This window comes from Mustela erminea, chromosome 18, assembly GCF_009829155.1.
Source record: "Mustela erminea isolate mMusErm1 chromosome 18, mMusErm1.Pri, whole genome shotgun sequence".
Classification (NCBI taxonomy): Eukaryota; Metazoa; Chordata; class Mammalia; order Carnivora; family Mustelidae; genus Mustela; species Mustela erminea.
In genome coordinates, this window is record NC_045631.1 from 51296593 (window position 1) to 51315807 (window position 19215).

The 19215-nt window shown below is 42.3% G+C and overlaps 1 protein-coding gene across 5 annotated transcripts in view; it reads left to right on the forward strand.

The window, feature by feature from the left end:
* Positions 1-19215, forward strand: part of MAP2K6 (mitogen-activated protein kinase kinase 6) — a 117390-nt gene that overhangs the window by 61567 nt on the left and 36608 nt on the right. For 2 of the 5 annotated variants that reach the window (XM_032321107.1, XM_032321109.1), the window contains exons 2-3: positions 3086-3093; positions 12694-12775. In XM_032321107.1, coding sequence (XP_032176998.1) covers position 3093; positions 12694-12775 — 83 coding nt within the window. In that variant the 5' untranslated portion in view covers positions 3086-3092. Of the gene's footprint in view, positions 1-3085; positions 3094-9836; positions 9963-12693; positions 12776-19215 lie in introns of those variants that run through there. The other 3 variants (XM_032321108.1, XM_032321106.1, XM_032321110.1) reach the window with 2 other exon arrangements.

A 19215-nucleotide genomic window follows, 5' to 3' on the forward strand; every position in this document is an offset into this window, starting at 1 on the left:
ATAGTAGAAATTTATTCTGAGAACAGTAGAAATTTATTCTGTCACACTTGGAAGGCCAAAAGTATGAAATCAAGGTGTGGGCGGGCCAGGCCCCTTCCAGAGACTCTGGGGAGGAGAATCCTTTCCTTGCCTCACGTAGCTGCTGGGAGCTGACCCGTTCCTTAGGCTTGGCCTCCATCTTCTCTGGGTGAGTCTAACCTCCCCTTCCATCTTTGTTGTAAGGGCACTTCTGATGGCATGTAGGGCCCAGCTGGTTAATCCAGGATAATCTCCTCATCACAAGATCCTTAATTTAATCACATCTGCAAAATTGTTACCATGGTAATGGTGCGCAGGTGCCAAGGATTAGGATATGGGCGCATCTTGGGAACCGTTATGAGCCTACTTCCCTCACCAAAATGTGCGTAGTCATCTACTTCTTCCACCAAATTGAATCTAAACTTAGTGTCATTCTTTTACGGAGTAAGCCTAGAAAGTTTTCTTTTTCTTGTTTTATAAACTTTTTAAATTTTATTTTAAGAACGTTCCATGCCCAGTGTGGGGCTTGAACTTACAACCCTGAGATCGAGAGTCACATGCTCTATTGACTGAGCTAGCCAGATGCCCCTGCAAGAGTTTTCTTAAAGTCAGAATCAAGTGAAGATGTTTGCAATGACTGTCATATTTAATTATTTTTTGATATGGAAAGCCAATGAACTTATAGAAGAGGTAGATGTATTAAATAGGTGTATGGGGCACCTGGCTGGCCCAGCTGGTTAGGTGTCTGACTCTTGATTTTGGCTCAGGTCCTGATGTCAAGGTCCTGGGATTGAGTCCCACGTCTGGCTCTGTGCTGGGTGTGGATCCTGCTTGGAATTCCCCCTCTCTCCAATCCTTTGTCCCTCCCTACCCTTGTCTTAAAAAATGGTATATAAAATTGGTGGAGGAACAAATGGGCAGATTAACAGGCGGTATGGGGACAGGTATCTAGCCATTTGGAGAAGAGGAAACGATCTTCCTGCTTTATAAAAATACCGAGGCCATAAAGGAATGTAGAATTTTTAATTTGTATAATCCATAAGGGAAGTAACCCCAGATGTGTGTGCGTGTGTATGCATGTTGCAACACAAACTACCAAAGAGTAATGTCTTCTCGTCAATTAAAATAATAACAATAATGTAAAGTGAGCTAATATTTTGAACAGGTAGTTCATAGAAAAATACAGGTATCAGTAGACACGTAAAAATACTCAGCTTTATTAGGTATTTTTAAAATGTGATTAAAAACAACAAAGTACTCTTGTTTACTTATCAAATTGACAAAGATGAAAAATTTTGTTAAATACCAAGTGTTGTTGAGGGATTATTTATTTATTTCTTCCTTTTTCCGTCAGGAGTTTAAGAGAGTTCACGAGGATGTGTATAATGCAGTGATTTAACACGAGTAGAAAGAAAACAAGACCACCTGTGAGGGAGTCTTGCCAAGCAAACCAGTTTGAATCTGGTCAAGCTCTAACATACAGAGGAGTGTGTGTATCAGAAGGGGATCTGATTGGCAAAATCCAGTAGGAAACTTTATAGAACAAATGACCAGATTTCTTCAACAAAACAATTTCATGCAGAGGGAGGGGCAGACAGAAAGAAATGGAGAGAGAGCTAAGAGATAAAGAGAGCCAAGAAACTTTATCAAGCCATCATAAAATATAGACCTAATTTTGATCCTGATCAAACACAGTATACTCTAAAAATATTTGAGATATTTATGAGACCATTAGAGTTTTGAACACTTAGTAGAAATTACTTATTCGTTTGCATGTAATTATGCTGTTTTGTGTGTGTGTGTGTGTGTGTGTGTGTGTGTGTGTGTGTGTGTTTAAATAATCAGTTTCTGGGGTTGAGTGGCTCAGTTGGTAGGTGTCTGACTCTTGCTTTCAGCTCCGGTCATGATCCCAGGGTCGTGGGATTGAGCCCCCCACGTCAAGCTCTGCAGGCAGTATGGAGTCTGCTTAAGATTCTCTCTCCCTCTCTGCTCTTCCGTTCCCCCCACTCATGCTTGTTCTCTCCCTCCTTCTCTCTCTCTCAAATAAACAGAGAGAATCTTTTTCTAAAAAAAAAAAAAAAAAACAGCCAATTTCTTTTGGAGGTATTTGATAAAATATTTATGGATGAAATGATTTGATGTCTGGGAGATGGGCGGCTATAAATGAAACAGAACTGGCCATGACTTGATATTTGTTGAAGCTGGGGATTGGGTTCATGTGGATTGATCATGCCTGTCTTGTTTACTTTCACATGTATATAAGATGTTACAGAATAAAATGTTATTAAAGACACAAACAAAAAATACCTACTTGGACATGAATATAAACATGAGTCCCAGTTTGGCTGTAAGGTTTTTAGCCATCAGCCCAAGGAAGGAAGCACGAAGAAAAACATTCACATCATCCATAGGCAAAGGTTGATCATTTATATAGTAGAATCCAACGCTTCTAATTATTATTATTATTTTTTAAAGATTTTATTTATTTATTTGACAGACAGAGATCACAAGCAGGCAGAGAGGCAGGCAGAGGGGGAGGAGGAAGCAGGCTTTCTGCTGAGCAGAGAGCCCAATGTGGGGCTCGATCCCAAGACCCTGAGATCATGACTTGAGCTGAAGGCAGAGGCTTTAACCCACTAACCACCCAGGCGCCCCTCAACTCTTCTAATTATTGATGACACACATTTTTTCCCTAAGAGTCTTTATAAAAAAAGGGCATTATGTGAGCTAATAAAACACATTCGTACAGAGGTGAATTTCTGAGGCCTCTTTTTAAGGTATACCTTACCTCATGGGTTAATGGCATCATGGCAGATGGATCATAGCTCAACAGGAGAAGTGGGGTGAAATTGGGAGTGAGGCGGGGTCGATTCTACCGTAACCCTAAGAAGGGTTTTACAGACAAGGAACTCTCCTTTGTATTTCTTCGCATCTCTTAGTCTTCATGCAGCTTGGTTGGGTCAGAGTTACTCCTCTGTAGTTTTCCTTGGCTAGACGGGAGGGAATCACAGTGCTATTAAAAGTGTAACCTTGGACCAGGGGGGAAAAATAATTCACTTCTCTCAAGGGGGAAAAAAAAAAATTCAACCCTCTTACTCACTATTCCTCTGTTTTAAGTACTAAAGGAGAGTTTTGTGTAATTCAGTAGCTATTTAAGAAAATCTTTATATTTTGGGAAATTTCAAACAGATTCAAAGGTACATGGTACAATGAGCCAACCATGTATCCATCGCTCAGTTTTGACAGTTACCAACTCATGGCTAATCTAATTTCCTCTATATCTCCACCCCCCAAATCCCCTCCACCATATTCTTTTGAGCAAACCCGCCAATCCTATTATTTTATTTGGAGACATTTCAGTATTTATCTATAAAATAGGAATGCTAATTTTAAATCTAAACCAAAATTTAGTCCACCATTTTGAAAAGTCCAAACACATCGCTAAATTTCTTAGCAACCTGTTGCCATATTTTAAAGGGGTATTTTGTTTAACACCCGTGTGAGTACATTTCCTTTCAATAAAGACTCTTGAATGAAGCAGCACAGGAATGAGGAAGATGAGCGGGTACAGCGGGGATTCCCCACCGAACCACTGCCCGCCTCCTACCTTCACTTTGGACCCAGATCATAAGTCAAGGTCATTGGCCGTGATTTACTTATACATTCTTTCATGAACACATAGTCAGCATCAGATTGTTAACGTGAAAAAACAGAGTTCAGGTCAATCTGGTCTAAAAAAAAAAAAAAATAGAGAGGGAGAGCTTCAATCTCATTGTAAGGAAGGTCTCGGAGTGCTTTCATTCTTTGAAGACAGGACCATTTCCGGGTGAGTTGATGGTGCTGCTCTGAACACGTGGGCTGATTCCTTTTCGACACATCTAGCAATTCTTTGTGTCTTTCACTGATTCTTCCTTCACGTCTCATTCTGTCGGAATGTTCTTGCCTTCACTGCCTTCCATTCTCCTGCTCTTTGTTGTTTCCGGGCCTCTCATTCAACTCTCTACTTCTGTTTGTCACCAGATCTGCCTATTTCCTCCCCCGACCTCTGCCTTACGGTCCACTCATCTGCCTGAAATCTGTCACAAGCCCCCCTACATGTTGTATTTAACACGTCTGCTTTGGAACTCCATTTCTGCCTTCTCCCCATCGCCCTCCCCAATGGGCCTGACTCTCCTCTTTCCCTTAATATCATGGAAGTGTGGAAAAGCCAAATCGCAACTATAACTGTGACCGCCACGACTGTTACTGCTTCTATTACCTCTTGTCTTCTGATCGTCTGCACCTCTAATCCAGCAACTTACCAGAGCCTAGGGGTTTTGCCTCCATAAAGTGGAAGCGTTGTATTCCTCAGTCAGATGGCTGTGGTCGCTGCCTCGTACTTCTTGGGTGTAGCACTTGCCCTGTCCATGGGTGGGACGTGGGGGGATGGCCTTGAAGAGCTTGTAGTTGGGTGCAAGGCATGAGTGAGCAGATGCATGCAGTCAATCCACTTAGGAAGGGGGCCATTAAAGATATGTCCAGACTACTGTGACCTCACAGATGAGGAGCCTTTATTCTGTGTGTTTTTGACAGAGAAAGAGAGATCACAAGTAGGCAGAGAGGCAGACAGAGGGGGAGGGAGAAGAAGGCTCCCCACTGAGCAGAGAGCCCAATGTGGGGCTCGATCCCAGGACCCCAAGATCATGACCTGAGCTGAAGGCAGAGGTTTAACCCACTGAGCCACCCAGGCACCCTGTTATTCTGTGTGTTTTTATGGGAGGCTCCCTGGAGGAGAACCTGCTTCAATTTAGTGTTAAAGTTGACCAGACAGGGGAAACATGAGCAAACACCTGGAAGCTTAAAACACAAAGGGTATATGTGTGTGTGTGTGTGTGTGTTTGTGTGTGTGTGTATCACACTTTCAAAATATTCTGCAGATATTAGATTCATCTTGTTACGTTTATTTTTATTTTTTTGAAATGTGGATGACTTGACATGATCTCCTCAATGGAACAACACAGAGGACTCCTCTTCTTAAATCTGAAATTTGAAGATTATTAGTTTTGGTCGTTCTGTCTTTGATTCTATGGTTTTAGCTTCTCTGTACTACCATCCTTCACTTTGTCTAAAGTAGACAAGTCACAAGTTCTTTGAGTATAGATAAGGCCTTCTCACCACCCCTGGGAGCTCATCCTTGTTCTTCTTAGAATCTCACAGTTGCATTTCCATGTTCTGGTTGTCAAAATCTTACCCATTATTCTTTAAAAATTTATAATGGAAAACATTTAAATATGGAAAATATTTTATTTTAAATGAGTCCAGTCAATCCTCGTGTACCCTTAAATTCTACCAGTGATCAAATGACCACCTAAAATACCACTTCCCCTGTGAGATCTTTTTTTTTCTTTCTTTTCTTTTCTTTTCTTTTTTTTACATTTTGCTCTCCTGCTTTGTGCCTCCTGTGTATTCATGATGTGGTATTTATAGTGTCTTATCACATCTACTCTGATATTATAGGAACTGGTTTTTCTTAATCACCTGACCATTTCAAAGAAGAATTTGTAGCTTCATGATCTTTTTTGCTCCTTACAGTGTCTTCTTGGGTGAATTATTAACAGTTTTGGCTCAAAGGTAGAGAGAGCCTAGTGAGGAACTTCATTTGGAATTTCTTCTTAACCACAAAGATCTGATTGGGGGGCTGGGTCGGGGGGAAGTACCAGGAACTGGGCGGGAAATGACCATGTCATCGTCTAGAAAGAAGCGGTGAAAAAGGAGACATGTTGCGTTACCTGCACACAGATGTTTCTGGGAGCTTTTTTCATAGTTGCTAAAACTTAGAAGCAGCAAAATGCCTGTCAGTAGATGAACAGATTAATGAACTATGGCGTACTCAGACAATGGAATATTATTCAGTGCTAAGAAGAAATGTGCCATTAAGCTGTGAAAAGACATGAAAGAACATTAAAGGAATATCACGGAGTGAAAGAAGCCAGTCGGTATGATTCCAATTATCTGACGTTCTGCAGAAGGCAAAACTATGGAGATGGTAAAAAGATATCAGTGGTTGCTAGGGGTTGGGGAGTGGGAGGCGGTGAATAGGCAAAGCACAGAGGAGTTTTAGGACGGTGAGGCTATAATGATATCCAGACATGTTTGAATATGTCAATATATGTCATATATCTCAGTATACATTTGTCCGAACGCATAGAATGTACAACAGCGGGAATGAAACCCAACGTAAACTATGGGCTTTGGGGTGGAAATGATGCATCAGTAAATTCATCAGTTGTAACAAATGCACCACGCTGACAGGGGATGTTGATTATGGGGAGGCTATGGATGTGTGAGGGTCGAGGGTCTAGAGAAATTCTCTGTACCTTCCCTTCAATTTTGCTGTGAACTGAAAACTGCTCTCAAAAAAGAAATCCTTAATAAAGAAAGACATGGATTCAGAAGCCTCAATGCTAGAGATCCTGAGTTTGGGGAGCTGAAATCATTCCCATGGTCAGTGGGAAGCAAGAGAAGATGGTTCCAAGTTGATGAGATGTTTGAAAAATGTAATTAACATAAACAACGTGAGAGGAAGTGCAGAGAGAAGGACATCTGAAGATATAAGCTGCCCATACAGGGAACATTCTATTTAGCTCATATTAAAAAAAAAAAAATAGAAGAACAAACATGGAATGGAGAAAAGAAACTAGTACCTATTGGACACCTGTTATTTGAGAGACTCTGCTAGATGTCTTCACACATGTTATGGCAGCTGATCCTTTCAGTGATCCGAGTCTCTCATCTCGCATTAGTGGGTGTGGAAACAGTTTAAGAAACGTTTTTCAGGCTCACTATGTTAATAAGGGGCATAATTCGGATTTAAAATGGGGTCTGTTGATGTTCAGTTTGTGCTATTTTTACTCCTATCTCTTTCTTTCCTTCCCCCCCTCCCTTCCTTTCTTCTTTCTTTCTTTCTTGAAGGGCTCAATACTAATGTTCAAAACAGTTGGGAGAAGAACAAATATTAGGTCAGCAACCATTTAGGATGTGCAGGCACTGAGCAGAATTGATGCCGTGATGGAACGTGTATTGGGAAGATAGGTGCTAAACAAGTCATCAGTGCCGAAGTAACCACAGAAGGGCAACCGTAAAGGAATGTGGGATTACGAGACATGGTATGAGGAGTGTAAATGGAGGATAGTCATGGAGATCCATTTGAGACAGATTGGACATTTTAAGTGGTTAGTTTTTTTTTTTTTAATTTATTAAATTTTAGAATTTTAGTTCCAGTATAGCTGACGTACCGTGTTACATTGTTTCAAATGTACAATGCCGTGTTTCGATAATTTTATACATTACCCAGTACTCATCACGAGTGCCTGCCTTCATCCCCACCACCGATTTCTCCCACCTTCCTTGTGGTAACCATCAGTGTGTTCTTTCAGTGAAGAGCCCATTTTTTGGTTTGTACCTCTCTCTCTTTTCCCCCTTTCTTTATTTTGTTTCTTAAATTCCACAAATGAGGGAAATCTGTGACTTATGTCATTTCACATTATACTCTCTAATGCCAGCTACGTGGTTACAAATGGCAAGATTCATCCTTTCATATGGGTGAACCGTATTCCATTATGTGTGTATATATGCCACGTTTTCTTTATCCATTGATCCATTGATGGACAATTGGGCTGCTTCCATAACTTGGCTATTGTAGATAATGCGATAAACACAGGAGTGCGTATATCCTTTTAAATTGATGTTTCTGTAGTCTTTAGGTAGTGCAATTACTGGATTGTAGGCTAGTTCTATTTTTAGGTTTTTGAGGAACATTCATACTGTCTTCCAGAGTGGCTGCACCTTTTCGCCTCCCCATCAACAGAGACGGAGTGGACATTTTAAACTAAAATGTCAGAGGTTCAGTAAAGTGCACTGAGTTCACATTCTGTGAGAGATGCTGAAATGTAAAAGTGGGAGGTGTGGACCGTGACCTACAAGGAATGTTCAGGAAGGTCTGGGAGCGTTCTGCAGGGCGTGGGATAGAAGAGCTGGGTATGGAAGTCTGGGCTCCTGTCTGCAAGAGGGCTAGAGCTTTCTAAGCAAAGGCAACACAAAAATTAAAAGGCAAGGTCTTAGGAAATCCCTCTCCCTCCTTGAAATCCAAATGAGTGCACGTTTTAACCTGAGCTTGTCAGCTTTCTTTCTCCAAATTTTATGTGATTGTGCAGAACGTTGGCGTGCCGCCTGGAATCTCAGTGGTGGGTGAGATTCAGTGGTTGTGGGGAACAGGAGCATCTGTGTCCTTGCTGTGGTCAAGCCGGCTTCCTTCCTGCACTCGCCCCCCCCACCGCCCCCTGGTCCCTCCCTGTTTGTTGCTTTGCATCTGATCATCGCAATTTAATAACATCTAATAACACTCCCCGGCCCATTGCAGTGCCAGCTGCCCCTGGGACTTGAGCCTAGATGCGAGTATTAAGGAGAGGGCAGCCAAGGCCTCCAGGTTGCCAGGGACTTGGCTGGAAATCCCGTTCACATTGGGAAAGAGATTTTGAAAATAAATTTGGTGCCGGAAGCCATGCCAGCCTTTTGTAAAGCTGTGGCAATAATCATAAACCCTCATCATCACGCTCCCCTCCCCCCACCTCTGGGCCAAGCTGACCAATAGGTAGGTATCCGCCTATCCTCACGATGCCATCTTCTGTGGACCCTGGGGGATCCTCTTGCTGTTTGGGTTGGCTCCGGAGCACCATCTTCTGTTTTATGTAATAAGACACATGAGAGAAGCTCTTTGTCCCCAGGCTGTCCGCGTGGGTACTGAGCAAGAGGTCTCGAGGACCCCATCATTTTCAGTATGGTTGAAGCTAGTGAACATTTCTGCGGTCTGGGAAATGTTGATTAACTCTTGGCAAGGTTTTTGTTTTCCGATGCCATTTTTGCTCCCGGCCAGGATTATCATGACCCAGCTTTGGTTTTAAGATGAAGTTTGCCAATATATGTGTGTGGTGAGACTCCGTTTTCAGAGAAAACAAGCCAGGGTGTGGCACGGGGCTGATGTCATGTAGATCTGCAAGGGCTCGCTCAAGCCAACGAGGTTTGCCCTGTGGGGATGGCACCAGCCGGGGGCCATGCTTGTCGAGGTCTGTAGGAGCACACCGGTGTTCTGTCCTGAGAAGGTTGTTGCTAGCAAGGGACCCAGCCCGGAGCCTGCATTCTGATTTATTTTTTGTATTTGCTTTAGACTATCAGGGGAAAGAACCATTCACATACTTGAGCATGGTGTTGTAGTATTTACATCGCTACTTTTGTTTGTTTGTTTTTACAGAGAGAGAGAGAGATCACAAGTAGGCAGAGCAGTAGGCGGGGGTGGGGTGGGGAGCAGGCTCCCTGCTGAGCAGAGAGCCCGATGTGGGGCTTTATCCCAGGACCCTGAGATCATGACCTGAGCCAAAGGCACAGGTTTAACCCACTGAGCCACCCAGGCGCCCCTTGTTTTTGTTTTTTAACGTGGTGTTAAATGTTAGCATCAGGTGTTGGCAGCCTTGTTGGGGGAACAGATTGCTTTGAAATCAACACAGCTGGAAACTGACCACGTATTGTTGTACTTTCTCTTTAGAAATGAAAGAGGCATTTATAGAAAGGCTGGAAAAGGCAGGACTGTCCAGAATTGCTTTAGAGATGTATTTTCTTCCAAGTCTGGTTCACGATGAGTGTCACGCCTCCGTGTCCAAAGGGACCCACTCTCCTTTCTTTGTGAAGTTGCGGTTTGTTGGGAACAATAAACTCGAGAGGTTTGCAGCAGTCCGTGCTTGGGAGGGCGGAGTCTATTCAAAGCTGCCTCTCTCTGCTGAAGTGTGGTCTTCAGAGCTGAGGGAAGAAAGCCTGGTGTGTGGTGGTGTTCTTCGAGCCCTGCCTGCCGCCTTGAAAACCTCATCAGAGTCACTCCCGGCCTCTCACTGGGCTCCTCTTTCAGGGATGGGCAAGTAAGTGAATTATGGAATTTTGGTGCCTGTGTCTGTGATTTTTGATTTGATGCGCTGTCGAAAATGAAGGCAGGGTGGATTCTGATGATGTCGTTCAACCAGGTTTTGTGTCTCCTGCAAGTATTTTTCTTGTTGGTGTCAGAAGAGAAGCAGGAGCCTTCTCTTTCACGTCTTGGGGACTTTGTTTTTGTCTTGGTCATTTATTCCTTTAGCCTCTGTGCCAAGGGCTTCTCTCTCTCTCTCTCTTTCATACTCTTTTTTTGCAGAGATGTTTTAATGATTTGTGGAGTTAGAGTATAATCGTGAGTTGCTAATCATCAGTTGCTAGAGTAGAATAATTCATTGCTCTCTTTTTCAAAGGCAGTTTTCCCCACAAATAGCGATCTCTCTGGCCATCTCTCTTGTAAGAGCTGAGTTAGAAATGAAGAAGAGGGAGGTGTAGGAATTTCAGAGTAACTTTTGCTTTTGGTTTGCTTACGTGGCAACGGGGGAGCCTTTTTCAGAGGCAAAATATATTTTACATTTATTTTGTTTTAACGGAGAGGTCCACAGGGTTGTGTCTGCTGGAATTACTGGAATTACCGGTCACCTGTGTTGGAACAGGGATGTAATCATCTGGACAAATGGAATTTGTTATGCATCCCTCATGAGGGTGTTTAAAATAGCATCCTCCAGCTCTTTGATTGAAGCCCATTGAGAGGAATTGTTGGAATTGGGCCACATGTCTATTGGGATTTTCACCATCAGACCCAGCCCTTAGCATTGTTCTGGGTAAGGCAGCTCAGCTCTCTCTATATCCACCATATGTCTGGACAAGGCTGCATGTATCGTGTAACTGACTAACTTAGTAACATGTTCTGAGCGACCATCTGAAGTCCGGGAGGAGGAAAATAAACAGTGAGTTTGAATCTTGCAAAATACATAGATGAGCCCAAAGGAGGAGACCTCTGAGAAGTCCTGTGACAATGGAGGTGGACCTGAAAGGCTTTCTCTGTGTTGGCTACGGCCAAGCATATTTTTCTGTGGCTTTGTACAGCTTGGCAGAATTGATCTTGATTCTGGATTTTGAAGGGGGTAGAAAAAAAGAGTCAATTACACATTACCTTGGACTGAGATAATCTGACCAGTTCTGCTCATGAATTTCTTAAGTGACTTATTTTTTTTTTTAATGAGACTGTACAGATTCGTTCTCTAAGTGATTATAATTAACAGCTACGTAAGACATGTCTGTGCTCTTCCATATGTGATAGCTCATGGTTCTCCTCTCCAGCCCAGTGAGGGAGGCATGAGTATCATTTCCCCGTTTTTATAGTCGAGGATATCGAGGGTCGGGTGAAAAGTGACTCTGGAGGTCACGTGGTGAGTGAAGTGCCGGACGTAAGCTGGGTTTTTAAAAGCTCATGATCGCATGCTCCCCTTCCCCCGGTCTCTCTGGTCATCCTTGAACTACTTCCGTTGTAGACTAGGGGAATGAGCTCCGGACTGGGTGTCAGAGACCCCGATTCTGATTCTGACCCTGTCATCGCTAGCTCTGTGATGTCGAGCCATCACTGACGTCTCTGGCTGTCATCTTCCTGCAAGGAGAGGTTGTCTTTGATGTCTTAAGTCTCTTTGCGCATTGAGAATCTCTCTCCCGGGCCTTGCCCAGGGCTGGTATCAGTGCCGTAATGCACCCCAGCGATGCAGAGAAGAGGGGAGGGAGAAAAGGTAGACCCGTCAGCGTTCTTAGCCAGCTCTGCTTTGGTTTCCCCTGCCACGCATGAAGACACCCAGGATCTCCTTAAGTGAGGAAGATCTTGGGTCCTTAAGAGGCTACTCAGATTTCTGAGCTGAGCACATCTCAGTCTGTCCCTGGGAGAGGAGGAGGGACAAGAGGAGAGGAAGAGAGAGAAGCTTAAGCAGATTCCTCGCCCAGCGCCAGAGTCCGATCACACGACCTTGAGCCGAAAGCAAGAGTTGGACGCTTAACCACCTGAGCCACCCACATGCCCCATCAGCCTGTTCTTTTGTATCCATCAACAAAACTATTTGAGCCAAACTCTCTGTAGTTTCAGTCCAGGGAAGAGCACATCACATGGCTTACATTCCCACCTGGTCCCTGAAGAAGCAATCACCTCCTTGCACGGGCCCATCTGTTACCGTATTCCCTTTTGAAACAGGGCAAAGTGTAAATAAATATTACTGTCTCCCTCCTTCTGCTTATGGCAAGTCGTTGACAGATGCGGTCCGGGCGGAAGAGAGGGAAGGCATGGTTTATTCTCCTTCTATAGTTAAATCTACCAGTTGTTTACAGATCAAATGAGAGCATTGTAAGATACTGAGATAAGGGTGATGATATCAGACTGACATTAAAAAGGGAAAAAAAAAAATCTATAGCCGACACCATCTACCGGTTCTGTTCTTATGTACAAGAAAGAACGGAGAAGTTGGAATGACCACCTCTCAGCCGGGAGGAAAGGGCAGCTCTCCTGGGTAAAGAGAGTTCGCGTTCTTATACTGGTCTTTTCATCCTTAGGTGACCAAGAACCTCATCCCTGAGCGCGGTCTGCATTTGGGGAAGGTGTGCTCTGCCTGGTGCTTGGGTGTTCGGCACTCTCAGACCTCCTAGGTGGGACGTGGTTTTCTGCATGAGGATATGAGAGCTGCAGGTTCCCAGGCTCGCCCCTTGCTTCGGCTGCAGTGTCTCGGTTCCCACTCTCACGCTGTGATTTCGACCTTAACGTTATCCTTGTGTCTCTCCCCATAGGCAGGAAGCGAAACCCTGGCCTTAAAATTCCAAAAGAAGCATTTGAACAACCTCAGCCCAGTTCCACGTAAGTTGGCAAGATCGTCGTCTTAATCCAAACACTTCCCTTTACAGATTTCCAGGGAAGGGGGAGGGGTTCATTTTTGGACTGATGAGCAATGCCTTGACTATGGGAATCACTGTTAGAAAGAAGAGCCCTTTGGAGTGGGGGAGCCATGTGCTTGCTGTTCTGAGACCTGAAATAATTAGGTCAGTCCGTCTGTCTTGAATGGGTAGCTTCGAACTCAGCCTCTTACATTCCTGGTTGGCAGAAAATTGAGTGTCACAAATGTGTTTGGCAGATGGGGTCCTATGGTGTCCAGAGAGGTCCATGGACCTGGATTTTTTGCCTTTTCTGTATAGACTTGAGCAAATCAGCATATCCCTGGGAGTACTACTACTATAAAACTGGAGTAGAGATGGAATGCTGGTATTTGGTAAGGACTCCGTATCCCAACACCTCAATTCTGTTGCATATAAATAGAAAGCAAAATGAGGTAAAGGAACCTTTTTTAGGACTTTGGCCCAAATCCCTAAGTGTACTCAGGTCCTGGTGAAGCAGGATACCGTCTCCCTTAGCCTCCCTCTTATTTCTTTTACTCTCTGTGGGGTGGTGAGGGTACCTCCTGTCCAGTTGGGGGTATGACCACCTTACAAAGCATCTGCTTGGGAGGAATGGAAATTGCAAGGAAAAAAAAGTCGCCACACAAAGTTCTACAGAGGCAGCACAAGCATAGGGAAAGGCCATTCCCATGGAAGCTTGAGTTGCAAGGCCGTTAGTCAGCTCTACAAAAGTGCCTCCCTTTCTAAAGGTTTTTGACCTTAAACGCGATCTGTCCTATCAGAAAGTGCACCTTCTAGTGATGGAAAGTGCTAGTAAACATGATCACATCTACTGTAAGACTTTGTTGAGGCTGTTGGCCGTTCCCTGCAGTGGTATGAACAAACGTCCCACTCAGGAACCTCTAAATACAGAGTGAAAGTACACTCCTCCGGGTTCTGCTCTGTAGCTTGAGGGCCAAGCTCACCTTAGAGGGGTCCTGTAGCAGGAGGTTCTTTCCATATCTGTTATCGAGATTGCTGTTTTTGGTGTTTTTTGTTTGTTTTTGTTGTTGTTGTTGTTGTTGTTGGATCTATGACCTGTATAATTCATAACATCTCCTCTCGATTGGTTTCTCAAGAGTTTAGTCTCAAAAACATTACTTCCCTGTACTATCTGTATAGGTCTCTCTGTGATAATACTTTTAAAGCTTTTCAACTTGGAATTATTGTAGATTCATGGGAGACGACAAAGAAATGCGTAGGGAAGTCTCATGTACCCTTCCCCTAGGTTGTGTCCTCCCCTCCATGTTCACAACTTAACACAGCTGCAGCCCAGGATCAAAACAGAGTGCCATTGGTACAAAGCATTGAATGTATTCAGCTGTCACCATAACTCTTCTAAGTACCCGTGTGTGTGTGTGTGTGTGTGTGTGTGTGTAGCTATATGCAATTTTATCACATGTGTAGCCTTAGGGAACTACTCCCATAATCAAGATACTCAATTGTATCAATCCCACAAGATTCTCTGATGTTATTCTCTTACAGTTGTACCCACCTCTAATCCCCAGCCTAATCTCTGGCAACCACTCCCCTGTTCCCCAATTCCATTTTGTTGTCTCATGGTTGCTACATCAACCAAACCAGTCACCTCCAATTGGAGACTCTGGCTTTTCCATGCAGAATAGTTTCCTTGAGTTCATTCAAGCTGCTGCATGTATCAGTAGTTCTTTCCTTGTTATTGCTGAATCCATTCCATGGTGTGGCTACACCACAGTTTGTGGAACCCTTTTAGCCTTTGAAGGAGATACAGGTAGTTCCAGTTTGGGGCTGTTGTGATGAAAGCAAGTTCCTGAGTGAAATTAAGTCTTCATTTCCCTGGGACATGTGTCCAGTAGTGCAGTTGCTGGGTTATTCAGTAAACCCACTTTTGAAATAACTTCCAAGATATTTTCCAGAGTGGTTGTACCATTTTACATTCTTACTGGCAATTTGAGAAGGGTCCAGTTTCTCTGCAGCCCTGCCAACATTAACACTATTTTCCTTTTCAGTCATCCTATTTTTTAAAAACTTATTTATTTGAGTGTGAGGGAGAGATACTGCAAGTTGGGGGGAGGGGCAGAAGAAGAGGGAGTGGGAGAATCTTAAGCACTCGTCACACCTGGCTTGGAGCCCAGTGCAGGGCTTGATCTCACAACCCTGAGATCATAAGCGGAGCTGAAATTAAGAGTCAGACACTTAACTGACTGAGCCACCCAGGCGCCCCATTAGCCATTCTGATAGATATATAATGCTGTGTCATTACAGTTCTCATTCTTATTTCTGTAATGGCTTATGGCTGAATATTTTTAGGTGTTTATTTTCCATCCCTATATCTTTGATGGTGAAATGTCTGTGTACATCTTTGCCTACTTCCTGATTAGATTACTTTGTTTAATGTTGAGTTTTGAGAGCTCTTTCTATATTCTAGACACAAGGAGTTTGTCAGATATGTGATTCAAAACATTTTCTCCCAGTCTATAATTTGTCTCTTCATCCTTTTATTTTGATGAAATCCCATCTAGCCATTTTTCCTCTGATGGGTCATGGTTTTGGTGACAATTTTAAGAACCCATTGCTTCATACTTTGTTCCTGTTTTTCAAAATAATTTTTGGCTAATTTAAGCCTTTCCCCTTCCCATATTAGTTTTAGAATCGGCTTGTTTATGTCTACAAGTGAACTTGCTGAGGTTTTGGTAGGGATTATGTGTAACCTTTAGATCAATTTGGGGAGAACTGATGTCTTAACTACACAGAGTCTCCTAATCCATGAACCTGGTAGATTTCTAGATTTTCTTTGATGTCTTTCATCAGTATTTTATAGTTTTTATCATGTAAGCTCTCTACAATAGGGTTTGTTAAAATTTATACCAAGTATTTAATTGTGTAGGGAGCAGTTGTAAATGGTACTCCATTTTAAATTTTGATTTCTAACTGTTAAGGATCAGTATATAGAAATGCAGTAGATTTTTCTGTATTGTTCTTGTATCCTATGACCATACTGAATTCACTTAGTGGTTCCAGGGGCATTTTTGTAGATTCTGTGTGTGTGTGTGTGTGTGTGTGTGTGTTTGTAAAGTCTTTATAGAGTTTTCTATAACAATCATGCTACCTACAAATTGAGACAGTTTTCTTTCTTCCTGTATTTTTTCTGTATTCCTGTATTTTAAACTGTATTTTTAAAAACTTTCTTTTTTTTCTTTTCTTTTTTTTTTTCTTTATTTCAGTGGTAGGAATGTCCAGTTCCATGTAAGATAAGATTGGTGAGCGCCAGCAACCTTGCTTTGTTGTTAGAGGGAAAGAGTTCAATCTTCTACCATTAAGCATGATGTTAGGTTTTTGTAGACTGAGGCTTGAAAAAGTTTCTCTCTAGTTGTAGGGTACTTAATGCATGTCGAATTTTGTTAAGTGCTTTTTTGTGCATCACTTGACAGGATCGTAGGTTTTTCTTCTTTGTACTGTTGATATGGATTACACTATGATTGACTTTTGAATATTAAACTAGCTTTGCGTACCCCAAATAAATTCCACTTGGTTGTGGTACTGTCTTTAAAAAAATACATTGTTGGATTCAATCTGTTGAAGTTTTTTGAGGATTTTTGTGTCTATGTTCGTGAGATATGTTGGTCTGTAGTGGGTTGTTTTAGGTTTTTCTTTTCTTTTCTTTCCTTTTTTTTTTTTTTAAGTGTGTGCTGTTATTTTCTGGTTTTGACATTAAGGTAATACTGGCCTCATAAAATGAATTGGTAAGAGTTTCTTCTTCTTCTTTTTTTCTTTTTTTTCCAGTAGGCACATAATATCTGTATTAATTCTTTTTAAAAAAAATGTTTGCTAAGATTCTCCAGTGAAACAAAATGAGCCAATATATTTCTTATTTTTTTTTTTTCTGGGACTTTTACAATACAGAATTAATTTCTGTAATAGTTATAGGGCTATTCAGATAACCTATTTCTTCAAGCTTGGGTAGTTTCTGTTTTTCAAGGAATTGGTCCATTCCTTCTAAGTTGTTGAATTTATAAGAGTAACGTTGTTTATAGTATTTCCGATTATTCTTCGAATGGCTACAGGACATGTGATATCCGATTTTTTCCTGAGACTGGTAATCTGTGCCTTCTCTTGTAATCTGTGTCAGTCTTGGTGGAGGTTTATCAGTATTATTGATATTTTAAAACATTTTATGTATGTATGTATGTATTAATTTAGGGAGTGCATGTGTGAGGGGGGGAAGGGCGGAGAGAGGAGAGAGAAGCCCTGCTGAGCACAGAGCCACGTTTGGGGCTCGATTTCAGACCCTGAGCTCAAGAAATGAGTCGAAATCCAGAGTCGGATGTTCAAGCAATGGAACCCCCCAGATGCCCTTTATTTGGGGCTACATTCTCACGTGCTCCTCCCACTTGTCTTACATTCTTTCCTTTTAAACTTTTAACCCTCATTTCCTTCTAATTTATATTTTCTGTATTTTATGAAAGTCATCATAAATCCTACCTTCAGATAAACAAATGAGTAAAAACCTACGCAATGATAAACCTAGTTTCTGTGCTGTCTTTCCCTCATGTGGCAGAATGAACTTTAAATTGTATTTTCTTTTTCACTGTGTAAAGCCAAGAGCATCACTTTATTGTTGTAGAGCAGACCACTTTAGCTCACGGGGAGCCTTAATAGCAGTAGTAGTATTTTAATACCGATGCTTATATTCGTAGACCTAAAGAAGTAGCTTCCACATTTTGTGTTTTTCTTGGCAATTTTGGGGGTTTGGCTTGGTGACTCGTACCATTTATACCCTGCCTTCTTCTGCTGTACGACACAAAAATAAATATCCTGGGACAGAGCACCATTCTTCCTGGTTCTGTGTGTGGTCCCTCTGCTGGAGCTCTTTCTCTGAGTAACTGATGCCAGTGTGTCTTGGCTCTGGTTTCTGAGCTGTCCCCATACTTGATTGGCAGTAGCTAATTCTGAACTGATTCCATGCTAATGAATACTATTCTAGTTAACCCTCCCCAGAAGCTCAGGAGGCAGTTACTGTTACCCTTACTTGATAAATGAGAGAATGGACCTGTACAAGGTCAGGTGCTCAGAGCAGACAAGCAGCACCTCATGGTTAAGAGTTCAGGCTCCGGCTAGAATGCCTAGGTTCGCATTTGGGATCTAAACTTCACTAATTGAATTCCTTAGGCGAATTCCCTAACCCTATTAAGCCATAGTTTTCCATTCTGAAAAATGGGAATGAATAATGATGTGGTTGCTGGGAAAAGTAGGCGTCATAATTTGTCTTAAGAGTCTAGCCCAGTGTACCTTCTCCAGGAAGGTTGCTCCAAGTGTTATTGCTGTTATTATTACGAATCCACTTAATAATTATTCATGGTGCTTATTATATAGTGGAAGAGCTGGCATATGAAGTCAGGACTCTACGACTTTCAGGGATATGCTCTTAGCCACACGTCAGACCGGTCGAGAGTCTGATCAAACTGTCTTTGGCTGTTAAAACAAGAGGCTAGTTCACTAGCTGTGGCTAGTAAAACATCACTTCAGCAGTTGAGATGATATCATTGTGAGGCTCTGGTTTCTAATTTTGCCAGGTCTTTGAATGACTTTATGTTATTTCGTCTTTTTCTTTGTGAACTCTTCTCATTAAGGTAGAGTTGTGTAAGTTAAAGAAAATACTTCATAGAAAGGGTCTGCCACAGTCTCTGGCCCAAGTAGATGCTTAATAAATATGATCAAATAGATGAATAATGGTTGTCATAATAACCAGTAAACTGATTATTTATTACTTAGAATTACAAATAAATAATTATTATAATAAGCTAAAACTCATTGTTCATATAAAAGCAAATAGTATGCATGGAGCACTGATTGTGGTTCATAAACAATGAATGCTGGAACACTGAAAAGAAATAAAATAAAATGAAAAAAAAAAGCTAATACTAGGTGCACTGGCTTAGGTCTTGCTCTCAGGGTCTGCTCTGCAAGGAACCTGCTTCAGCTTCTCTCTCCCTCTGCCTCCTTTCCCTACTCGTGCGACCTCTCTCTCTCTCTCTCTCTCTCAAAAACAGACAAACAAACAAACAAAAACAAAAAAAATCTAATACTAGGTGACCTTTGGAGCACCTTTAACCTTCCAGGGAAGGGATTTTGTAATAAGCCTGTTTCTTTCCCCAGAGGACTAAAATATTGAATAAGCAACAGAGAACTTATACCCACAGTTTAACCTCCTACAGAGACTCAGTGCTCCAGGAAAACTAATATGCCCAGCCCTGGACAGAACACAGTGTCAGCGAATCTAATACGAGTTGTCAGCCTTGACCCCATCATTTGATGCTTTTGGCAGAACCTGATGAACCCAAGGGCCTCAGGCTTGGGTGCGTCGATCGTTTTCTTTAGAGGGGGCTG